Source organism: Podarcis muralis, chromosome Z, assembly GCF_964188315.1.
Source record: "Podarcis muralis chromosome Z, rPodMur119.hap1.1, whole genome shotgun sequence".
Taxonomy (NCBI): domain Eukaryota; kingdom Metazoa; phylum Chordata; class Lepidosauria; order Squamata; family Lacertidae; genus Podarcis; species Podarcis muralis.
In genome coordinates this window covers 8,634,453-8,658,607 of record NC_135673.1, presented here as the reverse complement: position 1 = coordinate 8,658,607, position 24,155 = coordinate 8,634,453, and the positions used below count along the sequence as shown (strand labels likewise).

The following is a 24,155-nucleotide window of genomic DNA, read 5'->3' as shown; positions in this document are numbered from 1 at the left end:
TCCGGGTCATGTGGCCAGCATGACTAAGCTGCTTCTAGTGAACCAGAGCAGTGCACGGAAACGCCGTTTACCTTCCCGCTGGAGTGGTACCTATTTATCTACTTGCACTTTGATGTACTTTCGAACTGCTAGGTTGGCAGGAGAAGGGACCAAACAACGGGAGCTCATCCCCCCATTGCAGGGATTCAAACCGCCAACCTTCTGATCATATTAGGCATTTAGAAATAATAAACGCTACCACCCTTTTAGGCTAGTCAAATAAACACAGGGCAGTGGTGATCATTAGCTCAGCCTTGTTAGCTCTGTCAACCATCCTGGTCAATTCATTAATCAATGGGGCAAAGCATTTCCTTGAAATCTCTCTTGTCAGGCCCCTTAGTTCCAGGCTGCTTAGACCTGCACATCTCCTTCGCTGTGTGTGTCCCTTGATGCAATGCAATGAGGTCCCCCCAGTGCCAGAGCTGAGGCACTTTACACTCTTTTTGACGGCTGCTGGGTTTTAAAAAAGGTCACTCCGTCCAGCAGCCAAGCGAAGGGAACATTAAAATAATTACTGGGAGATTTGAGTCAGGAAACGAGAGAGAGAGAGAGAGGGAGGGAGGGAGGGAGGCCAACTTGGCATAATTGGTGTGCTAGACAAGTGTTCCAGAAGAACACTGCAAAGTAAATGCATCTCAAGAAAATAAAATAAGCCCTCCAAAGAACATATTTCATCTTTCAGTAACCTAAGCCTGGCATGGTCCACATTTGAAGTTTCTCAGGCAGAGAGAAGGAAGAAGCACATAAACCTATTAGACTGAGAGGCAGCTCAGGTGGTTTTCTATCAGAGCTTTGATGTAGTTCTATTACTTGGGCTTCAATTTGTTGTCTTGCCCCCCCCCCTCTTTTAGGGATTAGGTGAAGATGCTCTTCTGCAAAATGTGAAATCATGGATCCGTACCTCAGTTGCTTGTACTGGAGTTGATTGAAACAGTCTGCTCTGAGAACACAGCAATGCTTGGTTGAAAAATAGTAGTCAGGCAGATGAATGTGTCCTAGCCGGCCAGGTGGACGCTTGCTGTATTGGTGATAGATCAAATGCCAGGGTTGGGGAATCTTTGGCCCATCAGACAATGTTGGACTCCCAGTTCCCATTAGGCTCAGCCAACGTAGCCAATGGTCAGGGATGATGGAAGTTGCAGTCCAACAACATATGGAGGTCCACACATTATCCATCTCTGGTTTATCCAGCAGGTTCCAGCTGTTCATAATTTAACAAAGAGACAAAGAGTGTCCCTTGCCAAAACACACATCATATAGGGACACCCAATTCAGATTTTACATTTTGTTGGAATGAATTGGTAGAGTTATTCTTCTGCTCCCTTACTCCTGCTTCTAGCAGTTGAATTTCTGAGTGTGAGATGGATGCATCTTGCCTATCACACAAAGTGTGGCTGGTGTCCATCAAGACTGGTAGGATGGAACGACAGGGCTCAAACAGTAGGCAGAGCCAGAGCCAATGGCAGGAAGAGCCAACTCATTCTAGTTTTGTCCCCATCCTGCTCTCCGCTGAGTTCTACAAGGGGCAAGACTGAAAATAAGGAAGCTGGCATCCTGAGAACAAGTAAGGGCTTGGTAAGGGCAGTTTGAGATAGGTGAGGTGGTGCCTTATTCACCCGAATGGATCCACTGATCATGGAAACATCTAAAACATACACATGAGCACTAATTTGACATGCAATGAACATTGTACCACACTGCAGCTGCCAATGTATATTTTGAACTACTGGCAATATGTTATACGGTCCCTGGGAGATAAGAGTCAAAGCTCCAAAGCTAAGCACATATGCTCTACATGCAGGAGGTCTCAGATTGAATACCCAGAATCTCCTGGTAAGGCCAAGAAAGACATCTGACCTAAAATCCTGGAGGGTTGCTGCTGGTCAATGCAAATTACACTGAGTTAGGTAGACCAATGTTCCATTTTAATTCAGCCTTTTATTCATAACCATGAAGACTGGAATATTCATCTAAAAATAAAGGACAGTAGCTCAGCAGTACAGCATAAGCCCACAATGAGAATTCTAGTAGGTCACACCAAAAGTGTACCTGGTGATGGAGTGCATGGAAATGCCGTTTACCTTCCTACTGCAGCAGTACCTATTTATCTACTTGCACTGGCATGCTTTCAAACTGCTAGGTTGGCAGGACCAGGGACCGAGCAACAGGAGCACACTCCATCATGCGGATTCGAACCACCGACCTTCTGATCGGCAAGCCCAAGAGGCTCAGTGGTTTAGACCACAGTGCCACCCACATCCTTTACCTTTTACCATACTCAAACAGCACTTCTGAGAGAACTCCTAGGCACTCATACTGTAGTTATTCTGAACTGAGTTTAGGAGAGTTTGCCCATCACTAGTTGCCCTTTCTATTAATTTATTCATATAGTAAATGATTGTAGTAGATTGTATAGTAGATTGTATAGTAACATCAGCATAAGTCAGGGAGAGGGAACCTGTGTCTAGGGAACCTTCTAGATATCATTGGACCTTAACTCCCATCAGCCCAAGCTATCATGGCAAAATGTCAGGGAAGATTCGAGCTGGGGTCCACCAACATCTGGAGGACCACAGGTTCCCCATTCCTGATAGGTGTGGCCATTTACAGAGTAATATAAGCAAAAATAGGTCCTTGATCCAAAGAAAGCACATTGGTAGGGAAGGGAGAATGAGAGGAGGAAAGGTTAACAGGGCACATGATAATTTTATTTGGAACACTAAAGAGTGTTATTGATATCAAGGAGGAAAATGCAAGATACACATGCAGGCTATCCCAAAAAGGGTCATATCAGAGCAGTAAATTGTACATATAACCCATCCGCTTGTCGTCTCTTTCACCCTGATTTATGGGCTGCCTTATCTCAGCAGCAACATTCTACTCTAAAAAGGTAACATATCTTTAGGCAAGCTTTTAGGTGGAGGGAAAATATATGACAGTATTGTTTTCAGAGCCAGAGACTGAAATTGAGAAAGAATGAATATTTAGCTGATAAAGCTGGAGGGGAGGGGGGAACCACCCAATCCACATATATTCCAGCTCATCTCAATTTGTAGAAGGAAGGATGTTACAATGAGCCAAAACAAGCAGCACTTAAAAGAGACATAACAAGCAAAAACATCTGCCTTTGCTGACGAAAAGCTAAGCAGCCTGTGAAAAGTTTTTAAAAGACTCCGGGAACATAGAGCTCAAGGTATTTATTATCCGCCCACCTGTCAGAATGAATGACTGGAACAGCCTAGGCTTTCTTCCCTCCATAGCCTGCACTATGAGATGCTGCATTCATCAGATCAGAGCAATGGTGTGTTAAACCAGCATATGGACTATGTCTTTCACATGCCACTTGATGCTTGGCAAGCATGCAAGCATGTAAGCAATAAGCATGTAAATACTTCGCGCCAGCAAGATGTGCTACTTAAGAGAATGAGGCAGCATCACTTTTACCCTTGTGGGCCACTAGAATGGTTGGTTTTATTCATCAGGCAAAGAATTGATTGCTGCCAGTTTTAACCACTGAGGATTCTGTACTTCCAGAAGTGTCTGGCAACAACTGGCAACTACTGCTCCGAGCTCAAACTGTGCCATTAGGGACCAACGACCCTTTGTGAACAATGATACTTCTCTCTCGCACATGCCTTGGGCTGTACAGTGTAGACCTTATATTGGGGGCAGTGGTGCAATTAGACTTGATGGTTAAGAAAAACCCTCAAAGCAGTTTAAGAAGAGAATAAAACAACCTAAGTATCTGAAAAAACAAAAACAATTTAAAAATATTCAGAAAAAATAAATAAAATCAGAGATAAACTGAAGACATCAACATTACACATATTTGTTGAAACAAAAATGTTTTAGAGGTGCCGAAAGTACAGTGAACACTCCTGGCTGATGTCAATAAGCAAGGAATTCCAAAGTGTAGTGTTTTATTTATCCTTGGCAGACTAGCAGGGGCAAGTGCTCTTTAGATTGGAGGGGGGGTGTTTCAGAGGGCTGCATTCTCTACTGGGCAACCCCTGGCCACATGCCAGGGATGAGTAGAGCCAGAGGCAAAAGTGGGCAGAGCTATAAATGTGACTCTTACTTTTTGTACAGTGGACTAGGTTGTACACACACACTCTCACTCCTCTTCGTCCTCTAGCCAGAGAAGCAAGAAGTACAAATCTACAATAAACTTTTCAAGTGAGGCAACTAGAAGTGTAGACAGTACTTCAAATGCAGTCACACTATGGATTTGTAAAACGGTGTTATGATATAAGCAGTCATTTTCAGTTCTATTCCTAATGACCCTTGGCATGGAGTTTGCCTTTTCCACAGCTGCTACACACTGGGCAGAGGCTCTCCAGGTTTTCAGTCATGAATCTCTCCCAGCAGTATCTGGAGATGGCAGGGATTGAACCAGGACATTCTGCATGCAAAGCAGGTGCGCTGCCTCTGAGCTACAGTCTCCCTTGAGATTTATGGAATGCCCCCTGTAACCTCCAACAGCAAGATACTAAGCAGGCAGCTTCAGAGCTGTCATTTACTGGACACTCACAACTTAAAAACTTCCCTGAAAAGGGAAGAACTATATATATATATATATATTGCTGTGTTTATGGTTTTGTACTAAAGAAATTGTCTCCCTCTTTGAACATGTTAAAACTTGGGCCATTTCTATTTTACAATGCAATTGTATTTAATATGTTGGGCAAAATAGACCTTGACAACGCCATTAATTTTTGTGATTGATTCACTTCTCTGCTGCATCTACCCCCCCCCCCCCAATTCCTGGACCTTCTGTCATATAGACAATTCCAGCCAATCAAGAATCACTTAAGCCCTAATTCAGTTGTTACTGCTGTGAAGGGTCACTGTACAAAGGAATTGTGGGACCAAGACTTTAGCCCCAATGCTCTGGTTTCCCTCTGGTTTCCCACATACCCAGAGCAAGTATCTCTAGTAGAAAGACTGCTACTCTTGTGTAGCATCTCTATGTGATCTAGATTGATGTGTGGGGACCCTACAGAAGCAGGCTTCTCACTGCAGGTGTTTGCCCTGACATTGGGAAGTCAAAAATAGCTGCATGGTAATGAAGGTGGAGCTAAAGGTACTTGTTGTGTCCCCGAAAAGAGCTATAGTGAAACTGCTATTGCAATGCTGCACAGTCAATCAGATTTGACATCATAATGACATCACAAAGTGAAAACAAAGGCAATTGGGAGCGAGGGCAAATGCTGTTGGATCACTACTACCCTCACTCAGTGAACACTTCTGGAGCTATTCCCAAAGAATTACTGAAGGAGGGAGGGAGACGTAGCAAACTTAAAAAAAACCTATCCTTACAACCCATTTAGACTATGCATTCTAAATATTTACCTTGCTATAAATATTGGGTCTCATTTTTAATATATCTGTCCACCCTAAAACCAAGGCCACCCCCTCCAAACATCACAAATATTTATTTGGTATTGACTCAAACATGCTTCTGCGCTTAATCCCTGCAGTGTAAATCTCACAGCAGGTGGAACAGCCTTCTCATTTACTGAGGCGTAACTTCATAGATCGATGGGACTCTGCCAGCAGATTTTAGAAGACAACTGCCACATCGAATTCGCCCTGCTTATTCCTGTGGGGTGTCATGTCACACAAACATTGAGGATGGATCTGATTGCCTATTCTCAGGAGGAAGATAGGTGGAGAATGGAGGATTAGGCAGCAGAATGTGCAATAATGAAAGGGATATGGCAGGCGCAAATAACAGCACTCATGAATAAACATCAGGAACAATGTAAATAATTCTGTGATTGCAGAATCCAAGCACAGAATCCAGCATCTAGGGTGTTATTCACCCTTGGTTTGGTTTGGGGGTTTTTTTTGTTTGGTGTTATTCATCTTTGAGTTGGTTTTTTTAATAGCACATTTTGCCCTTTAGTGTTGCAAAAAGCAGCCTGGAAATATATGGGCAGTGCTGCTGAAATTTCCAAAGTCCCTGGAAAACTGTATTGACTGGCTCTGTATTGACTTGATCAGCCCTTCAGTGTCCTGCCACACAAGAACTACTGAAGCAGGCTGATTTAGGCCAGTTTTGTCCCTCTTTTTAAGAGCACAGAGATTAAACGTAAACTTGAGAGTCTATGACACCTCGTCACTGCAAATGCCACAATACCACAAAGTCTGGGTTTGTTTATTCTTGCAGGTGTTTAGGGGGGAGAATGGAAGTCTCAAGTTTATGAAAAAGGAATTAGAGCGCGCATGCATGCACACCCCCCACAGCAAGCCCATGATTAATCTCACATCAATACAGATATTGTTTCCACAGGGATTTGTGTATAACTCAATTTGAGCAGAAGGGGGAAATCATCAAAAAATCATCCTTCATGGTGCTAGACATGACAGCTGTTCTCCACCTCCACTGTTGGGAGGAAATATGCCTCTGAATACCACTTGCTGTGAGTCACAAGTGGGGAGAGTTGCTGCTACACTCAGGTCCTCCTTGTGTGCTTCCTGGAAGCACTGGCCTGGTAGGGTTGCCATATTTTGAAGAGCAAAAGAGCACAGATATCCCTGGGAGACCTAACCCACCTCACAGGGTTGTTGTCTGGATGAAATGGGTGAGTGGGTGGGGACCACATTGGACGCCTTGAGCTCCCTGGGAGGAAAGTTGGACTAAATATACAATTAGCATTAGTAACAACAACAGTTATTGCACTTCACATGGGGAGCACCAAATAGAAAAGGTTAACTAGCTTACAAACTCTCTAGATCAGCGAGGGCAGGAGAAACTGTGAGGCTGCAAGCATATTTATTTTATTTTGAACATTAGTATGCTGTCTGTGTACGCGGGTGGTGCTGTGGGTTAAACCACAGAGCCTAGGACTCGCCGATCAGAAGGTTGGTGGTTCGAATCCCCGCAACAGGGTGAGCTCCCGTGGCTCGGTCCCTGCTCCTGCCAACCTAGCAGTTCGAAAGCACGTCAAAGTGCAAGTAGATAAATAGGTACCACTCCAGCAGGAAGGTAAACGGTGTTTCCGTGCGCTGCTCTGGTTCGCCAGAAGCGGCTTAGTCATGCTGGCCACATGACCCGGAAGCTGTGCGCCGGCTCCCTCGGCCAATAAAGTGAGATGAGTGCCGCAACCCCAGAGTCGGCCACGACTGGACCTACTGGTCAGGGGTCCCTTTACCTTTATGCTGTCTGTGCATGTGTGTGTGTCCAGGAAGCATACCCCAAAATCATCTTCCCCATTTGTAGTGGTTTAGCCCACAACCCCAATTCAACGGGTTTTCCAAATGACAACCACATGCTGTTGCAACTGCCTTCTCCCCTACGTGCTGCAGTGTCTGCCCCTCAGGACTCCATACTTACCTGGCCATACCTTCCCCCTTTCGCCAGTGGCGTCCTTATTCCCATTCCCCCATCACATTCCACAACCTGGCACCCACCTGACCAGACTAGACCCAACAACAGCACCTCTCTCTAACCTCCATGGCAACTGCCACCAGCCGGATCAAGCGGACTCTCGCTCAAATCCTGTTTGAGAAAGGCGTGGAATGAGCAAACTACCGGCCGCAGTGCCTCCAAACCCGGCCTGCAACTTCACGCTCTCACGCCTAAACGCCTGAAAGTGTTGCAATAACAGAGTGCCCAGGTGCCCAGGCGAGGTGAGCAGCCAATCAGAAGCCACAGTGACGATACCCGTCCTTACTATTCCACTTTCAGGGTCTGCGCCCCCTCCCTATCTGCACCCTCTCCCAAGTAGTCACCCAGCCACCCAGAAAGAGGAAGCGGGGGAGGGGGGAGCAGGCAGGAGAAACGCGCACACACAAGCCACGCAAAGCCCCCTCGCCTTCCTCTAGAGTGTTTCAGTTAATTGCAGTTTGACTTTTCAATTCATTTCCTCACCCCACCAACCCGCCCCATGCCAGTCAGCCGTCCCCGCATACCAGCCCCCTCACACCCTCAGCTTCCTCAGCCCTCCTGCAATTGATGATGGCCCCAATCATGAGCACGCATGACTTTGGCTCGCCGCAATCGGGACAGTGCAAGCGACCCCACCAGCTGCCCGCCCGCATCGTTGTCAAGGCAGGGAAACAAACCGCCAGCTATCCACATACACGCACACGAGCACGCCAGTGCCCAGGGCCGGATTGAGGTTTTATGAGGCCCTAAGCTACTGAAGATAATGGGGCCCTTTATATGTCCAGCTGTCCTTTGTCAACAACAAATTGCCACTGGTTTTTGTGTTGAATATATGCTATATGGTAATTTATGGACCTAACAGGTTTCTAAAGTCATTTGCACATAACAAAATATGTATTTTATCAAGGTAATTGTTGAACTGAAATACAATTACTGTAAGAAGAAGTATATTAATAGTGAAATACACGCTTATTGCATTTATACATTTTAAATTTATTGTTGTACATTGTTTTAAATGTTTGTTTTCCTTCTGGGATTGTACCCCCAAGAGTGTTTTATAAGCTGGTCTCCGACCATAATAAATTATCTATCTATCTATTTATCTAGTGAAATACAATTAAGAAGAAGTATATTAATAGTGAAATAATTATTAATATGTACTATTGCTGTATGTAGGTTTTATTTTATTTGTTTTTTATCTTATATTTTGGAAAGGTACATCCAGTTTTTCCCCCTTTAATTTTTTTTGGGGCCCCCCCGAGAGAGGGGCCCTAAGCTATAGCTTGTTTGTTGTTGTTGTTGTTTAGTCGTTTAGTCGTGTCCGACTCTTCGTGACCCCATGGACCAGAGCACGCCAGGCACCTCTGTCCTCCACTACCTCCCGCAGTTTGGTCAAACTCATGCTGGTAACCTCGAAAACACTATCCAACCTTCTCATCCTCTGTCGTCCCCTTCTCCTTGTGCCCTCCATCTTTCCCAGCATCAGTGTCTTCTCCAGGAAGTCTTCTCTTCTCATGAGGTGGCCAAAGTACTGGAGCCTCAGCTTCACGATCTGTCCTTCCAGTGAGCACTCAGGGCTGATTTCCTTCAGAATAGCTTGTTTAGCTTATACATAAATCTGGACTGCCAGTGCCCAGCCACTCTCTTTACTCGCCACCCAGCTCCACACACTGCAGACCGAGCAGCTCACTCATCCTCTCTCCTGCACCCACTCGCTCCAACACAACGGGCACCAAGCACACTGGCAACCCAGATGTACATCCAGAAAATAAGATTGTGCGGGGCAAAGGGGGCAAGTGTTCATGCCACAGAGGATGAAAGGGGTCATATCACTGCCTGGGCTTCCAGTTTGGGGTGGGTGGGCAGTATATTTGAATTGTGTGCAGGCACGCACAAACAAGCAAAGCCAAAAAAAGAAAAGAAACCCAGACTTTTTGCCCAATTTAAAAAATCCGCCCGGACAGAAATTGTGACCCTGAAAACAATGATGTGACTGGAGGAAACCTAGACATATGGCAGCCCTCCTAACTGGCCACTGTGAGAACAATATGCTGGACTAGGTGGACCATTGCTCTGATCTTCTTACTGCTTTATAAAATTATCATAGCTTAAAAACAACCCTGTTAAGCAGGGGTGGCACATCCTGTTTTGCCACTCTTGGGGCAAAATAGAAAGTGCTTCAACACCTGCCCTGCCACTTCCACTGGCACCACTTCCTTGTGCCGCCTGCTGCCTCCTCCACTGATCTTGTTTCACAAGTTCTCTCATGTGGAATCTTGCAGGATTTTGGCAAGATCCCACTGGAAATTGGCACAAATGCCGGCACTGCTTTGCTGGTGGTGGAACACCCACAGGGGTGCCACGTCAGAGGCTTTCACCACCTTGAGGCGGCTGCTTCCCCCTGCCTTTGTGGGTGGGAAAGCTGACAAGGCCCATCTACCCCAGCATCTTGTTTTCTCCAGTGGCCAATCATACACCTCTGAGAAGTTAGATGAGGGCTATGGCTCAGTGGTAGAGAATCTGCTTTGCATGCAGAAGGTCCCAGGTTCAATCCCTGCCATTTCCAGACAGTGCCTGTCATCTCCAGGTAAGAGTGGTAAGACTGGGGAGTGAACCCTGCCTGAAATCCTGCAGAGCCACTGCCAGTCAGTGTAGACAATTCTGAGAATTGGAAGGCAGGAGGTCCTTAAGGCAGCTGCTCAGAACACTTTTGCACATTCCTAGCTTCTCTGAAGATGGCAGCAATATGCCATTGCTAAGAGGGCCCATTGCAAGGGCTGGGAAGGAACAGAGAAAAGGAGTCCAGGCAGGACATGTTATTAACATTGCAAGAATGCAATTAGTGTCTGTGTTGGGGTGTGTGTGTGTTGCAATGTAAATAGCACCTAGGAAAATGATTGAACAACCACTGCCACACCCTGGGAATGGGAGAGAAATAAAAACATTCCTGTTCTGTCACACCATGCATCAAGGTGATAGGAAAGACCTTTCTCTGCCCAAAACCCACTGTGAATCAGAGAGGACAAAGCTTTGCTAGATAGACAGAGTCAGGCCCATGGGATAAGGTGGAGCATGAGCCAATGACTGGCAGGGAAAGCTAATTCTGGTTTTGTTCCCGCCTCCCTCCTCCCTGCAAAGCTCTACAAAGGGAGACACTGAGACTATGAAAGAGGAAGCCGACACACACACACACTGGGCTCATTGCAAGAAGGCAGGCAGACGAGGGCTGTCTGGGAGCAGGCTGAGGTTGTTGGGGCAGTGCTCCATTCATCCTAATGGACCAGCCTTTCTTTACTGCTGCTCTGAGTTGAGCTGTGCATCTTAATGAACTAATATGCATTCTTCCCAAGCTGTACTTCTAACTATCAGCCACTACCATCCACCCCACTGCGATTCTTTCTCTGCTAGCTGCAGAACACACACACATACATACCCCAGTGCAATAATTTTACATGGCTTTTAAGTCTTCAAAAAGAAACCATCAGGGTTTTCTACAGGAAATCATATTCGATCAAAAATGGAGTGAGTTTCTTTCCAGGCAGTTAGTAGCATCCCATGTAAATCATTTTGATTCAACCAGCAAGAGACATTCCAAAAGGCATGCCTTTAGACTGTAGACTCAGCTATACAGCTGCAAATAAAATGTTTTAAGTGTGTTCTAAGTGCAATATACAATGTGACACTAGATGGGGATGGTGAGCCTTATGGAAAATTCAATGTATTATTTTATTTTATTTTTTTAAAAAACGCTTTTTAAAAAGCATTTTCAGAATGGTTTTTATATGTGCGTAGATTCAGCCTGTGTGTACAATGGGGTGAAATGGTCAGAAATGTTCTGGCAGGAGAGCCAGTGATAGCCAGGATTAGCCAGGGCCTCCATTCTCCCACTGAACAGTTGACAATTTCAGAACCTGCTAATTCCCAGGCCCTGTTAAAATGAAGGACAGCAGACACTGGCCTCTGCCATCATCCAGGAAATTAAGGGTGAGGCTGCATCCCCCAGCTCCCAAGAAAAATGGCAAAGGGCAGATTAGCCTGGCCAAATCCATTGATCAAGGAAGGAGCAGTTTCGTTCTTCCTGCCTGAAATAACCTGTGGCTCCAAATGCTGATTTGGGCTCATCCATACTTCTGCTTGGGACGCGGGTGGCGCTGTGGGTAAAAGCCTCAGCGCCTAGGGCTTGCCGATCGAAAGGTCGGCGGTTCGAATTCCCGCGGCGGGGTGCGCTCCCATTGCTCGGTCCCAGCACCTGCCAACCTAGCAGTTCGGAAGCACCCCTGGGTGCAAGTAGATAAATAGGGACCGCTTACTGGCGGGAAGGTAAACGGCATTTCCGTGTGCTGCGCTGGCTCGCCAGATGCAGCTTTGTCACGCTGGCCTCGTGACCCGGAAGTGTCTCTGGACAGCGCTGGCCCCCGGCCTCTTAAGTGAGATGGGCGCACAACCCTAGAGTCTGTCAAGACTGGCCCGTACGGGCAGGGGTACCTTTACCTTTACCTTTTATACTTCTGCTTGTCCCATGCCTAGAAAGCACAGGTCCAAGTGGTTTTCAGTTTACCCTGCTCTTTTCCTGGAGAAAACTCACTCTTTAGCTTTAAAACCCAATTGATATTTGCTTTGATTGAGTGCTAAAGGTTGGGTTTTGAGGATCAAGCAGAAGTCTAGATGAGCCCCAAGGCTGTTGGTGTGTATATATGCATGTATATGTGTGAGTCTGTGTGAGAGTGTGAGTTTGGGGGCTCTTTCTATTATCACAATCTGTTATAAGCTACATCATGAATGTGGTATATAGATCTTCAAAATTATTTCTTGGAAAGCAGAACAAGGTACAGGAAATCACAGTATTATTTTTTTTCATTTCTAATTACTAAGCAGATTCAATTATATAGCAAGAATACTGAGCACCAGCGTATGCTTAGCCATGTTCTTATCAGGTTCTCCAAGTATTTTATATAAATGCTAATCAGTCAAGCATTAACATGACATTTGGAGGGATAGCAAATAGAATCACTATCTCTTTAGAATCAAGTAAAATGAAGTGCATGATGTGAAACAGAATCCTTCCCTTGCACTTTCCCCCCTTCCAGCTTGTTGGCACAAAAGAATCCTTCTGACATCAGTATACCTAAGCTACTTTTGTCCAACATACACCAAAGTGATAAATGCTGGTTATTTTAATGAAAGGTCATCTCTTTTTTTGTTGCTGCAGCAAGTTCAGTTTGTGGGGTAGCTTATAGCGTCCAGGGAAGTTAAAGCATCACCTATGAGATTGCCAAACTGAAGTAGGGTTAAGTTATGCATGTAAAGTCATAGACAAACCAGAACCAGGCATCAGTAATCAGTCTGAGTCCCAAAAAGGTGATCAATAGGCTAGGGGCAAAATTAGGCTTTATTTCACCTGGATTTGGCACACATACCCACACCCACACAGAGCCTCAATGATATCCCTCTGGAAGCTTCACCCAGGGCAAAAAACCCCAGCTTCCCCCCCCCCCCTCGTTACAGCTCTGCCATAGGCAATGACAGAAGGTAACAGCCCAAGGGTTAGCATCAGCTAAGTTATGGTATCTTGTACCAGGGGCCTATAGACTTCCGTTATTCCAGCAAAGGCTGATACAGCCTATCTCTGAGGTAATGCCTAATGCCAGCTGTCAGTGCTGAATGGTGTTCTGAGAGACCCTTTGCTTGAGAAGTATGAAACCATTGACGCTTAAGCTTAAGAGACCCAAATCCCAGAGGGGCCCCAGAACCACATTGCTTTTTTAAAAAATGGGTCCAGTTGACCCAACTGAGTTGCATGACTCAAATTGTTTGATTTTTTTTGTTGTATATATTTCAACAATCCCAAAGTTTGAGAGTCAGTAGCACAGCTGTTTTAAAAGGTTGTTGCAAACAAACCTGTTGAAGAAGGATAACAGTGATTACCTAGACCTTGTTGCTGATTGTGAAGGGGACCCCATAAAAGTTCAAGCTTCAAGGCCCCAAAATGTAGGTCTGTCACTGCCTTTTCTTCAGAGTCACACAGAGGTTTGGGGCTCTTGTGCATGCAGTTCATCATGGGTGTGGGCCTGGGCCAGAATCTTTAGGCACCTGTCCTCTTACCGGGTTTTTTTGGGGGGGGGGCTCAGTCTCTCTTGGACTCCACTCAGGCTTCATTCACTGGTAAACTGGACCCCATCCCAAGGCCCCTGGGCCTCAAGGAAATTCCCTGGAGTCAGCCTTGGCGAGCCTCACCTTGTACTCTCAGGATTGTCAAGACTGATGACAGGAGACCCTGCCTGTTCCTTCAAGTCTTCAGTCCAAAAGAGGTGCAGTGTGTCCTCAGGAATTGGGTGTCCTGCTCAGAGGACAAGGCTGGGCATGACATCTATGTTGTTGGCACATTGAAAAAGACTAGGAGACAGGTGGATTGTTATACACAGGCTGAAACTCCATAAGAAAAGAGAGAATGTATGAAAAGGAGCTAGCTTTTGCAAGCTGAGTGGCATCTCAATATACTTCTTTGCCATGTTTCACTGATGTACCAGATCATAAGAGCAGAAAGCAGAAGCAGCAACAAATACCCATTTTGCCATCTCTCAAACTTCCCTTGCAGCAATTCTCAAACTGCTGTTTATAGGTGGTTCTGATGTCTTACTCTTTCCCCTTCACTGCCAAAGATGCTACAATTGTACTTCAGGCAAGATCGGTGGGTGTTCTGGGAACAAAAAAGAGTCTTGGTGCATGTCTATTTGTGAGAATCTGGTCTGCAGGGTAACAGTCCATCATTCCTGACCAGAAGCAGCCTGTTTCTTCAGCGTGACAAAAAGACGGGAACAAAGGAAGACAGACCACTGGTCCATCTAGCTCAGTATTGTCTGAACTGACTGGCTGTGGCTCTCCAGGTTTGCAGCCAGGGAACATTTTCAATTCTACCTGGAGATGCTGGGGATTGAACCAGGGACTTTCTGTGTACAAAGCAGATGCCCCAACACTGGGCCACAGCCCTTCACCAAATATACAAATATGCAAAATATGCATTGTACACAAGCAAAAATGTACAAATATCCACCCAATCCAGTAGGAGCTTCTCCCACTCCTAAGCTCAGGGATGAGGGTGGCACTGTGGGTTAAACCACAGAGCCTAGGGCTTGCCGATCAGAAGGTTGGTGGTTCGAATCCCCACGACGGGGTGAGCTCCCGTTGCTCAGTCCCTGCTCCTGCCAACCTAGCAGTTTGAAAGCCCGTCAAAGTGCAAGTAGATAAATAGGTACCGCTCCAGCAGGAAGGGAAACAGTGTTTCCGTGCACTGCTCTGGCTCACCAGAAGCGGCTTAGTCATGCTGGCCACATGACCTGGAAGCTGTATGCCGGCTCCCTCGGCCAATAAAGCGAGATGAGCGTGCAACCCCAGAGTTTTCCGTGACTGGACTTAATGATCGGGGGTCCCTTTACTCCTAAGTTCAAATGAGCTGAAACCAAACTGCTGCTCATTTCAGTGGGATCTTGAACAAAAGAAGTCCTAGATAGCTCGTGCTCCATTCCAGAATATTTTGAAACTTGCATCTGTCTGCATTTGGGGCAGCACAGAAAGAACTCAGTTTTGATTACAGAAGAAACATTCCTCCACTTTTTAGAAGGACTATTCTGTCATCGCCTCCCTAACTGAAATAGCAAACATACTAGGATTGTTGTTTTGTTTAGGATACTTCTTTTCAAATCATTCAATAAGTGAAAAAGCTTTTTATAACTGAATCTTGGCATTTTTTTCTGAGTTCTTATGCTTGACAATTGTGGCTTGTGCCCATTAAGGTTGGTAAGGCAGAAGACAGGGAAGCCAACAATAGGCAGAGCCAGAGACAACAACAGTTGGAGGCAACCCATTCTACTTTTCTTCCCATCCTTCTCCCTGCTGAGTTCTGCAAGGGAAGAACTGAGACCAAGGAGAGAAATATGATGGCCAGGTCCATTCCCTGGTCTGGTTGTAAGTAAGAAGGTAGGCAGGTGCTGGCTGAGAGCAGACTGAGTTTGGTGGGGCACTGCCCCATTCATTTCAATGGACCGGACTCAGGGCCTACACAGCCATTAGGCTGGTACTTCATCTGCTCCACTGTGATGGAGAAGTGGCACTGGCACTGACATAAATTTTGGCAAGATCTCACCCACTGCCAGCAAGAATTCACTGAAATTATGTGAGATCTTGTGGAGCGTGTGAGATCTCACCAGAAGCCAGTGAGCTCTTGCCTGAAATCCACTTCTCTGCTAGCAGTGGGGCAGGCGATGTAGGCGGTATGGTGACTGCCACAGGCCGGGGGGCACTTCCCATTTTGCCTCAAGCAGCAAACCAGGATGTGTCACCTGTGACCAGACTCCAGTGCAATAAAATGTTGCAAAATCAAGTTCCAGTCAGCAAGCTTGCCCTCCTCCACTCCCCCTTCCAGCTGATTTTCCGTCTCTGCTACCCGCAAACAATGATAACAGAGAATTCCATTATCACTGAAAGCGCTCAATTCTCATTCATCTGTTTTGGATCTTCCCTTTAGGTCTCATCTCAACGAAAGATGGTTTGAACTTCTGCAAAGGTGGGAGTTGCTCCAAACCTGCTGATACCTCTCTTGTCTGTGGGCACGTACCATTTGGGCTGAATAAGCATCAGCACGCATTACCAAACATCAACAGAAGGAAAGATTATTGTGCTGAACAATGGTATACTTTGTGGGAAGAATTAATAAGAGAATTTGCTTCCAGCCTATGATTATGATTATGCACTAATTATGAGATTAATAACTAGGCAATTTCTGAGGATTTTTAGGGTTTGGGAAATCTGCATGCGGCATAGGGGGACATAAGGGGGTGGGGATAGATGGAATAAGGAGAAAGGGAAGGAGATGGACCACCCTGCCAATTGGCACAAGTTATTTGCCTACACCAGCTGGCACTGCCTTGTTCACTCAAATGATAGGGATGTATCTGCAGCAACTACAGTTGTTACTAGACAACCCCTAGATTATTGTCATGCATTCTGTATATCATAGAATCACATAAATCCCCACCCTGTGGAATGCCCTCCCATCAGATGTCAAAGAAATAAACAACTATCTGATATTTAGAAGACATCTGAAGGCCGTCTTGTTTAGGGAATTTTTTAATGACTTATGTTTTAATGTACAGTGGTACCTCGGGTTACAGACGCTTCAGGTTACAGACTCCGCTAACCCAGAAATAGTACCTTGGTTTAAGAACTTTGCTTCAGGATGAGAACAGAAATCGTGTGGCGGCAGCGGGAGGCCCCATTGGCTAAAGTGGTGCTTCAGGTTAAGAACAGTTTCAGGTTAAGAACAGACCTCCAGAACGAATTAAGTTCTTAACCCAAGGTACCACTGTACTTTAATCTTTTGTTGGAAGCCGCCCAGAGTGACCGGGGAAACCCAGCCAGATGGGTGGGGTATAAATATTATTATTATTATTATTATTATTATTATTATTATTATTATTATTATTATTGGAGAGTTGGTAAGGACATCAATGGTCATCTAGTCCAACCCCTATACAATGCAGGAAACATAACTAAAGAACCCCTGGTCATCCAGTGATGGATGTTTAAAAACCTCCAATGAAGGAAAGTCCATCACTTTCTGAGGGAATCTGCCCCACAGTCAAACAGGTCTTATCATCAGAATATTCTTCCTAATGTTTAGTCAGAATCTACTTCCTTGTAATTTGAATCCATTGGATGCTACCCAATGGAGCAGCAGAAAACAAGCTGGCTCCATCATCCCTATGGAAATCCTTCAGATAGTTGATGGCTATTGTAACATCTCTCAGTCTCCTCTTTTCCAGGCTACACATACCCAACTTCCTCAAACGTTCTTCATAAGGTTTGGTTTTCACCACTCTTTATCATCTTGGTCGCTCTCCTCTGCACATGTTCCAGCTTGCGAATATCCTTTTTAAACTGTGGCACCCAGAACTGGACACAGTACTGCAGATGGGTTCTGACCAAGGCATAATAGAATAGTACTATTGCTTCCCTTGATCTGTACACTACAGTTCGCCTGATTAAGCCTAGAATTGCATTAGCTTTTTTATTCTTATAACGTTAACAGCAGGTATAGGAAAAGCTGTGCACACATTATTGGCTCAAAATGCAGCGAGGTTGTTACTTTTCTCAATTCATATCAAAGTCAATTTGGTGGGCAGGGGGAATGCATCAGAATGAAGCATTTCATAAGAAAAGGGCAGGATAGATACAGGATAGAAATGTATTGTCGTGAATATTGTTCATCCCAAACCAGTGGTGGGACAGCACTGGATGCAGAGTAAATGGGAGCAAGTATTCAGTCAATGTCTAAACAGCCCAAGGGTGAATGGGAAGGGGGCTTTAATTCTCTCCTTGCCATACTATGATTAAAAAATAACCTCTCCAGAGCTGATATTCATATTTCAAGGAAAGTTTCCATTGGTGCCAATGGAAGCATTCATTGAAACTGAAATTCATTCATTCATAAAAAGGAATCCTCTGCCTTAAAGTGACTTGCTCCACAAAGCAGCTTTAGATCTCTAAGGGGGGATGGGGGAACCTCCACGTAACAATAAAATATGAAAGCACAAAATACAGCACAAGGAAACAGTAAATCAGCATAAAAAGTGAAGTGCAGAAACTATTTTTAAAAATAAAATGGGTCATAGAAGAATATGAAAACATAAAAAGATGAATATGGAACTGAAGAAATGCAGCTTATTTCATTTTGTGGGATCCACCCTTTTTGTTGAATTTATATGTATCTGTTCCACTAGAGATAGTTTAAATTGTTTTTATAATTGTCATGGTTTTATAACTGTAAATTAGGTTGTAACTCACCCAGGGACCTTAAGGTAAAGGGCAGGTTCAAAAACCAAGAAAGCAAACAAGAAGGCAAGCAAGCAAGCAAGCAAGCAAGCAAACAAACAAACAAACAAACAACAAGCCTAATTTTGGAAGGCTTGGGATAAAATGAAAGATTATTAAACAAATGTCCAAAATGTGGCAATCTAATGGAAGAGAATGCCAGAGAACTGGTGACACAATGCTAAAAACACATGCTCAAGTAACAGCATGCTTTACCCACAGGGATAGACAGGAATCTGCCTTACAAGACCATTGGTCCATCTAGCATGGAATTGTATGCACAGACTGGCAATGGCTCTCCAGGATTGCTCCCAATCCTACTTGAAGATACTGGAGATTGTACCTGAGACCTTCTGCATGCAAAGCAGATTCTACTTTAGTGAGCCATGGCACTTTGGGGTATGCAGCACCATCAACAAATCTCCACCCACAAGTCTAAAGGACAGGGATGAGATGTAGGGAAGAGGTGGCTTCTCGGATATCCTGGTCTTAAGCTGGATATGCCCCTGTAATAAAACCTTGAATTTAGCTCAGTAGCTAAAAATAGCAGCTTCAGAGAGAGGACTTTTATTAGGACTGTGGCAGCAAAGGAAGAGTCCCCCTCCACACCTTTTAGCCTAGAGGATGTTCAATCATTCCCCTAGCTACTATTTACATTGCAAACACACATTTTTTTATATCCTAACCTTCCTTCAAGGAAATTAGGGTGACCTATAGCGAGGTTACCTCTGTTCTATCAACTTCCATGATTAATAGCTTTCTATTTGATTGCAACAACTCTGAAAGCTATGCCAGGCTGGAACCATGTGACTGGTTGAAGCCCCCAACTCCTGCCCATGTTTGCATTGGCACACCTGTGTCTGCCTGGTGGAACTGGGATCCTTTGAAGAGATGGAAGGCATCTCTATCAGTGATCAGGATTGTGGAAGTTCCTTGATATAATCCCCTAATTAGTCTTCACTTTGGACTACAACTCACTTTACTCCCAGCTGATGGAAGTTTAGTTCAAACCATCTGGAGGAAATCACCCTAGTGAAGGCTGAACTACTTCAACTTTCCTGGCCATGCTGTTGGAGTTGGAAGAGTTGGAAGGGACCCCAAGGGCCATCTAGATCAACCCCCTGGAATGCAGGAATCATAGCTAAATAATCCTTGACAAATGACCATCCAACCTGTTTGAAAACCCAGTGAAGGAAATTCACCACCTTCAGAGGCAGCCCATTCCACTGTTCCTAGTATTTAGTCAGTATTTCATTTCTTGTAATTTGAATCTATTGGTTTGGGTCCTATCCTCCTGAGCAGAAGAAAACAAGCTTGCACCATTTTCCTTGTGTCAGCCCCTGTAGTCCAACAACATCTGGAGTACATCAGGTTGGAGGAGAGCTGCCATGTGCCCTAACCACTAAACCACCCTGCCTCTATCATCCACCTAGACACCTCAAGCAAAGTACTACAATTACTGGAAGTGACTTGGACCAGCAAAGGCAGAGGCTGTAAATGACAGCCCTAGATAACACCACCCTGTCAGCCTGTCTTGTCTCCCACCTTACCTTGACGGCTTCAGCGTGGGTCACCTTGTCCAAGGGCTTGTCGTTGACTTTCAGGATCTGGTCTCCCACCCGGAGGCCTTCCTTCTCAGCCAGGGAGCCTGGTTCCACCAGGGAGACATAGATCCCGACTCCGTGCTCAGAGCCCCCTCGGATGCTGAATCCTAACCCCTCTTGGGCCTTGTTCCTCCTGAGGATCACTTGCCTGATCTCCCCGCGGAGTTCCTCCAAGCCGGAGGCGCCCAGGGGAACTGTCCCGTCGAGCGTGGTGCTGAAATCCTGCAGGGACCTCCGCGAGGCGAGAGCGGGGGGCCAGAAGTGGCCAGGCTGAGTGGGAGACGGGGAGCGGGTGGCAGGGGCTGGCGTCGGCAGGGTCCGTGCAGATCCAGCGCAGTCGAGGCCCGCGCTGCCGGAGCTGTTGGCAGGCAAGAAATCCGCCTTCAAGTAGAGCCCCTCGGAGGTGTACTGGTCGAAGAGCAGCTGGTCCGAGCGGGGGATGACCAGGCGCAACATGGGCAGGAGCTGCCTCTTCTCGGGGCCGTCGAGGAGGACTTTGAGGGTCTGCACCAGATCGAAGACGTTCCTCCGGCAATGATAGACGTTCAAGCAGTGGATAAACTGCTCCTTCTCCGCCTCGTTCAGGAGCAGGTTCAGCGCCCCATGAAGTTTCCTCACGTTGGCCGACAGCAGGCGGATCCCAGCTCCAGCCGCCGCCGCGGGCCCCAGCTGGCCCCCAGCCGCCGCGCCGCCGAAGGTGTTGGACTGGGAAGACGAGGCTGCGGAAGAGCACGATCCCAGAGACATGCGATCCAGATCCGCGCTCATGGCCCCCCCTCCCCAAGCGACAGGTCTTGGGCAGCCAGTGGAAGGCGCTCGCTAATGGGAGGGGGAGGAGGGAAGTGTCAGGACATCGGAGGGCAAACTCGGGAGCTGCTACCGGAGCTTAGACGGGAAGAGGCTCCGGTTTCGACTGGGGCAACTCCGCTCTTTTCACCCTCCTTGGCCTGAGGGGAGAGCCGGAGGGAAGGACAGCCATAGAGATAGGGGAAGGAGAGGAAGAGGAGAGGAGAAATCCCTTCCGTTCTCCTCCTTCTCGAAGCCGCCGAGGCAAGACTCAGAACTTCGCGGTCTCTCCGAATCTTCTTGCCGAGTTTCCGCCACTTTTTACGTAGAGCGGGCGCGATCTGGGCTGGTTCCGAAACGCTCCAGCGCTGCAGGAGAAGTCACGGATCTTCCTACTCCCTCTGTGGATAAAAGGAGCGTCGAGGGTCTTCTGTGGTATATGATCCTCTCACCCTCTTGCAGGGAAAAGAAAAACACACACACCACGGAGAAGTAGCGCTGGGGATTTGTGGTGTATGCGCGCCGGCGGCTCTTATGTAGATCCTCTTGTTGAGAGATCGCCTCCCTCTTTTTGCGCGTGAAGTCCTGGCCTCCCCAATCTACTCTTTGTTTAATTTTGCAATTCGTCACAATATATTATAAAAGAATAAACACCTGAAGCGAAGAAACAAAAATACTCGACGGCCTCTCCTGCTTTACACTCTTTGGTCTTTGCAAAAGAAAAGTCCCTTCCTACGGACCTGACTGCTGCGCTGATGCCGCTAGAGGAGGGGACGGAGGGAGAGTTTGCTAAACTGTTGAGCGGCTCTGCTCCGCCAAGCTGCCAGCCTGCCTGCCTGCTGGGGCCAGCCTCTTGGCAGCAGCTGCTCAGGAAGTGACGCGCCTTCCCCCGTTGCCAGGAGACGGTCCGATACAGTCCGGCTCAGCAGAGGTGAAGGTACTCGCGGAGGAGGAGGCGGGGCGGGCGGCGGGGAGCCAGGGCTCGCTGGCTGGCTGATCTACCCAGGCGACTTGGATGGCAACACCTGAGGGAACTGCCTGCAACCATGACCTCCCCCCCCCCCCGGGGGCCTTTAAAAGCTGTGCGGCAGGCGGAAATCCAACGGATGGAGTCTCTCGTCACCAGCTCCTCCTCCCGAAAGCTATACGAACTGGACGCTTGTCTGCTAAGCGGCATTCCAGTTAGCTAGTTAGCACCTCCTTACAGGACACTCCAACATGGCAGGTGGAAAGCTGACAGGTGAAGCTTTTCTACACTACTTGCAAAACAACAAACAAACCATTTCAGTACTTTATGAAGTCCTGTGAGGCAAGGATCCAGGTGACTACCATAATACTGTTGTGTAGCAGGCTTTTTAAAAAGTGAGGGCTGGAGTCTTGCTGCATTCATTGTTGTTGTTGTTGTTTAGTCGTTTAGTCGTGTCCAACTCTTCGTGACCAGAGCACACCAGGCACTCCTGTCTTCCACTGCCTCCCACAGTTTGGTCAAACTCATGCTGGTAGCTTCGAGAACACTGTCCAACCATCTCGTCCTCTGTCGTCCCCTTCTCCTTGTGCCCTCCATCTTTGACAGCATCAGGGTCTTTTCCAGGGAGTCTTCTCTTCTCATGAGGTGGCCAAAGTATTGGAGCCTCAGCTTCAGGATCTGTCCTTCCAGTGAGCACTCAGGGCTGATTTCCTTAAGAATGGAGAGGTTTGATCTTCTTGCAGTCCATGGGACTCTCAAGAGTCTCCTCCAGCACCATAATTCAAAAGCATCATTGAGTTCCTGTTTTTTATGGCCTTGGAGGTAAAGGAAGCCAGGCTAGTTTCAAGGGGATAAAGGCAGCTACGGGAGCAGCTGAGAAGGCAATTACTGGCCACCTCACTGCTCCTAATTCTAGAAGCAGACTGCCTCTGAATGTGGAGGTTATACAGGGGAGGTACATCTTTGAGACAGATCTGTTCACTGGAGCACTATTCATTTCAGACATCTACTGACACCTCCAACCCAAATGTGTGGGGCACAGACTGTGGTTATAAGTGATAAAAGAAAAGCACTTTGCACATGCTCTCTTTGAGGATTGGGGTTCCATCAACTGCAACCCACCACCACCAGGCAATGTGGTTTTTGGGAGAGTGTCTGTTCTGCACAGAGAAGGTCCCAGGTTCAGTCCTGGCATCTCCAGGTCGGGTTGGGAATGTCCCCTCCCTGAAACTTTGCAGAGGCACTGCCAGCCAGTGTAGACAATTCTGAGCTAGACAGAACTGAAGCTCTGAAACTTGATTTGAAGTGTCAGTACACATCATTTGTAGGGGACAGCACAAAACCTGGATTTGTAGCACAAAACAGCACAAGTCCTCTTGAGGGGTTTTGCCTGGTTGGAATGTGTCCTTGTACTCAGGTTCTTGCTTGCCTGGGTGGAGAAAAGAGAGACAATGTGGGAAGAAAGTAGCCTAGTGCACAAAGCTAAAATTTTGCATTTGTTGTCCCACCTACCACTGCAGGTCCAGCCCACCCATGAGACAAAGTGAGGTAGCTGCCTTGTGTTGAGGTTTCACAAGGGCAGAAGATCTGCCCTCCAAGCAATGCGTCGCCTACTGCTGCCGCTGCTACCACAGTGGCAACAACAGCTAGGACAAGCTCCTTGGAGGACAGATTTGCCACTCCTCAGCAGCCCCCACCCCATGCTGCCTCTGCAGTGGCCTATTAGCAAGCAGGAGGAGGTGCTGCTGGTCTCCTCCCAACCTCATTCCTGGTGTAGATTTTCACTCCCCACTTCTTCCCTGGCGAGGGGAGCACCATTTTGTGGTTTGTCTAAGGTGCCAAAATGTATTGGGCTGGCCCTGCACCAATGGCAACTCGCCTCCCAGAAGGTTACCCAGATATGAATGTGACCCGTGGCCTGAAAAACGCTTCTGCGCTCCTGCCCCGGAGTGAGCACAACCATTGCCCCTCCCTGCCACAGTGTATAACTAAGAAATAGTTGCCATTAAAGCTATGGCTGAGCGTACGCAAAGAAAGCTAATCTTCTTGAAATTTGTGTTTTATGTTCCCTAGCTTGGGCTGCTTAATTACAACAAAAAGCTTTTGTACTTACAGAGCACTTTCTGGCTCTGAAGTGCTTTTTAGAAAGAAGGGGGAAAGCCAGGCAATTAGCCCCTAGAATGCCATATCTACAGGAGTGTGCACTGCGGGTGGGGAGGGCAGGAGTAAGTGTGTTCTAAGTGACTATAAAAGCAGGTTGGCATTTTAATTTCAATTCCGGTTGGGCAAGAACGATTAAATGACTGTCAGAGGCTCTGCGTGGCACCAGCAGTAGATGCAGGGAGCAAGACTCCCCACTTTGTCCCAGGTTATCACCATGCCACCTCGCTAGTACCGATTTGGAAAGCTTTTTCATTTGTAGTCATTAAGTTCTCCTAAAGCTTAGCCAAAGCCTGCTTCCTTGCAATGGTGGCAGCCCCTTCTTCTTCTTCTTCTTCTT

At 46.7% G+C, this 24,155-nt stretch overlaps 1 protein-coding gene across 2 annotated transcripts in view; it reads right to left on the bottom strand.

Annotated features, from left to right (window-relative positions):
• WHRN (whirlin) overlaps window positions 1-21,571 on the bottom strand; it is a 109,851-nt gene extending 88,280 nt beyond the window's left edge. Inside the window, exon 1 of one of the 2 annotated variants that reach the window (XM_028715356.2) lies at window positions 19,849-21,571. In XM_028715356.2, coding sequence (XP_028571189.2) covers window positions 19,849-20,670 — 822 coding nt within the window. In that variant the 5' untranslated portion in view covers window positions 20,671-21,571. The remainder of the gene's footprint in view (window positions 1-19,848) is intronic. The other variant, XM_028715354.2, reaches the window with a different exon arrangement.
• Between the last annotated feature and the right edge of the window lie 2,584 nt (window positions 21,572-24,155).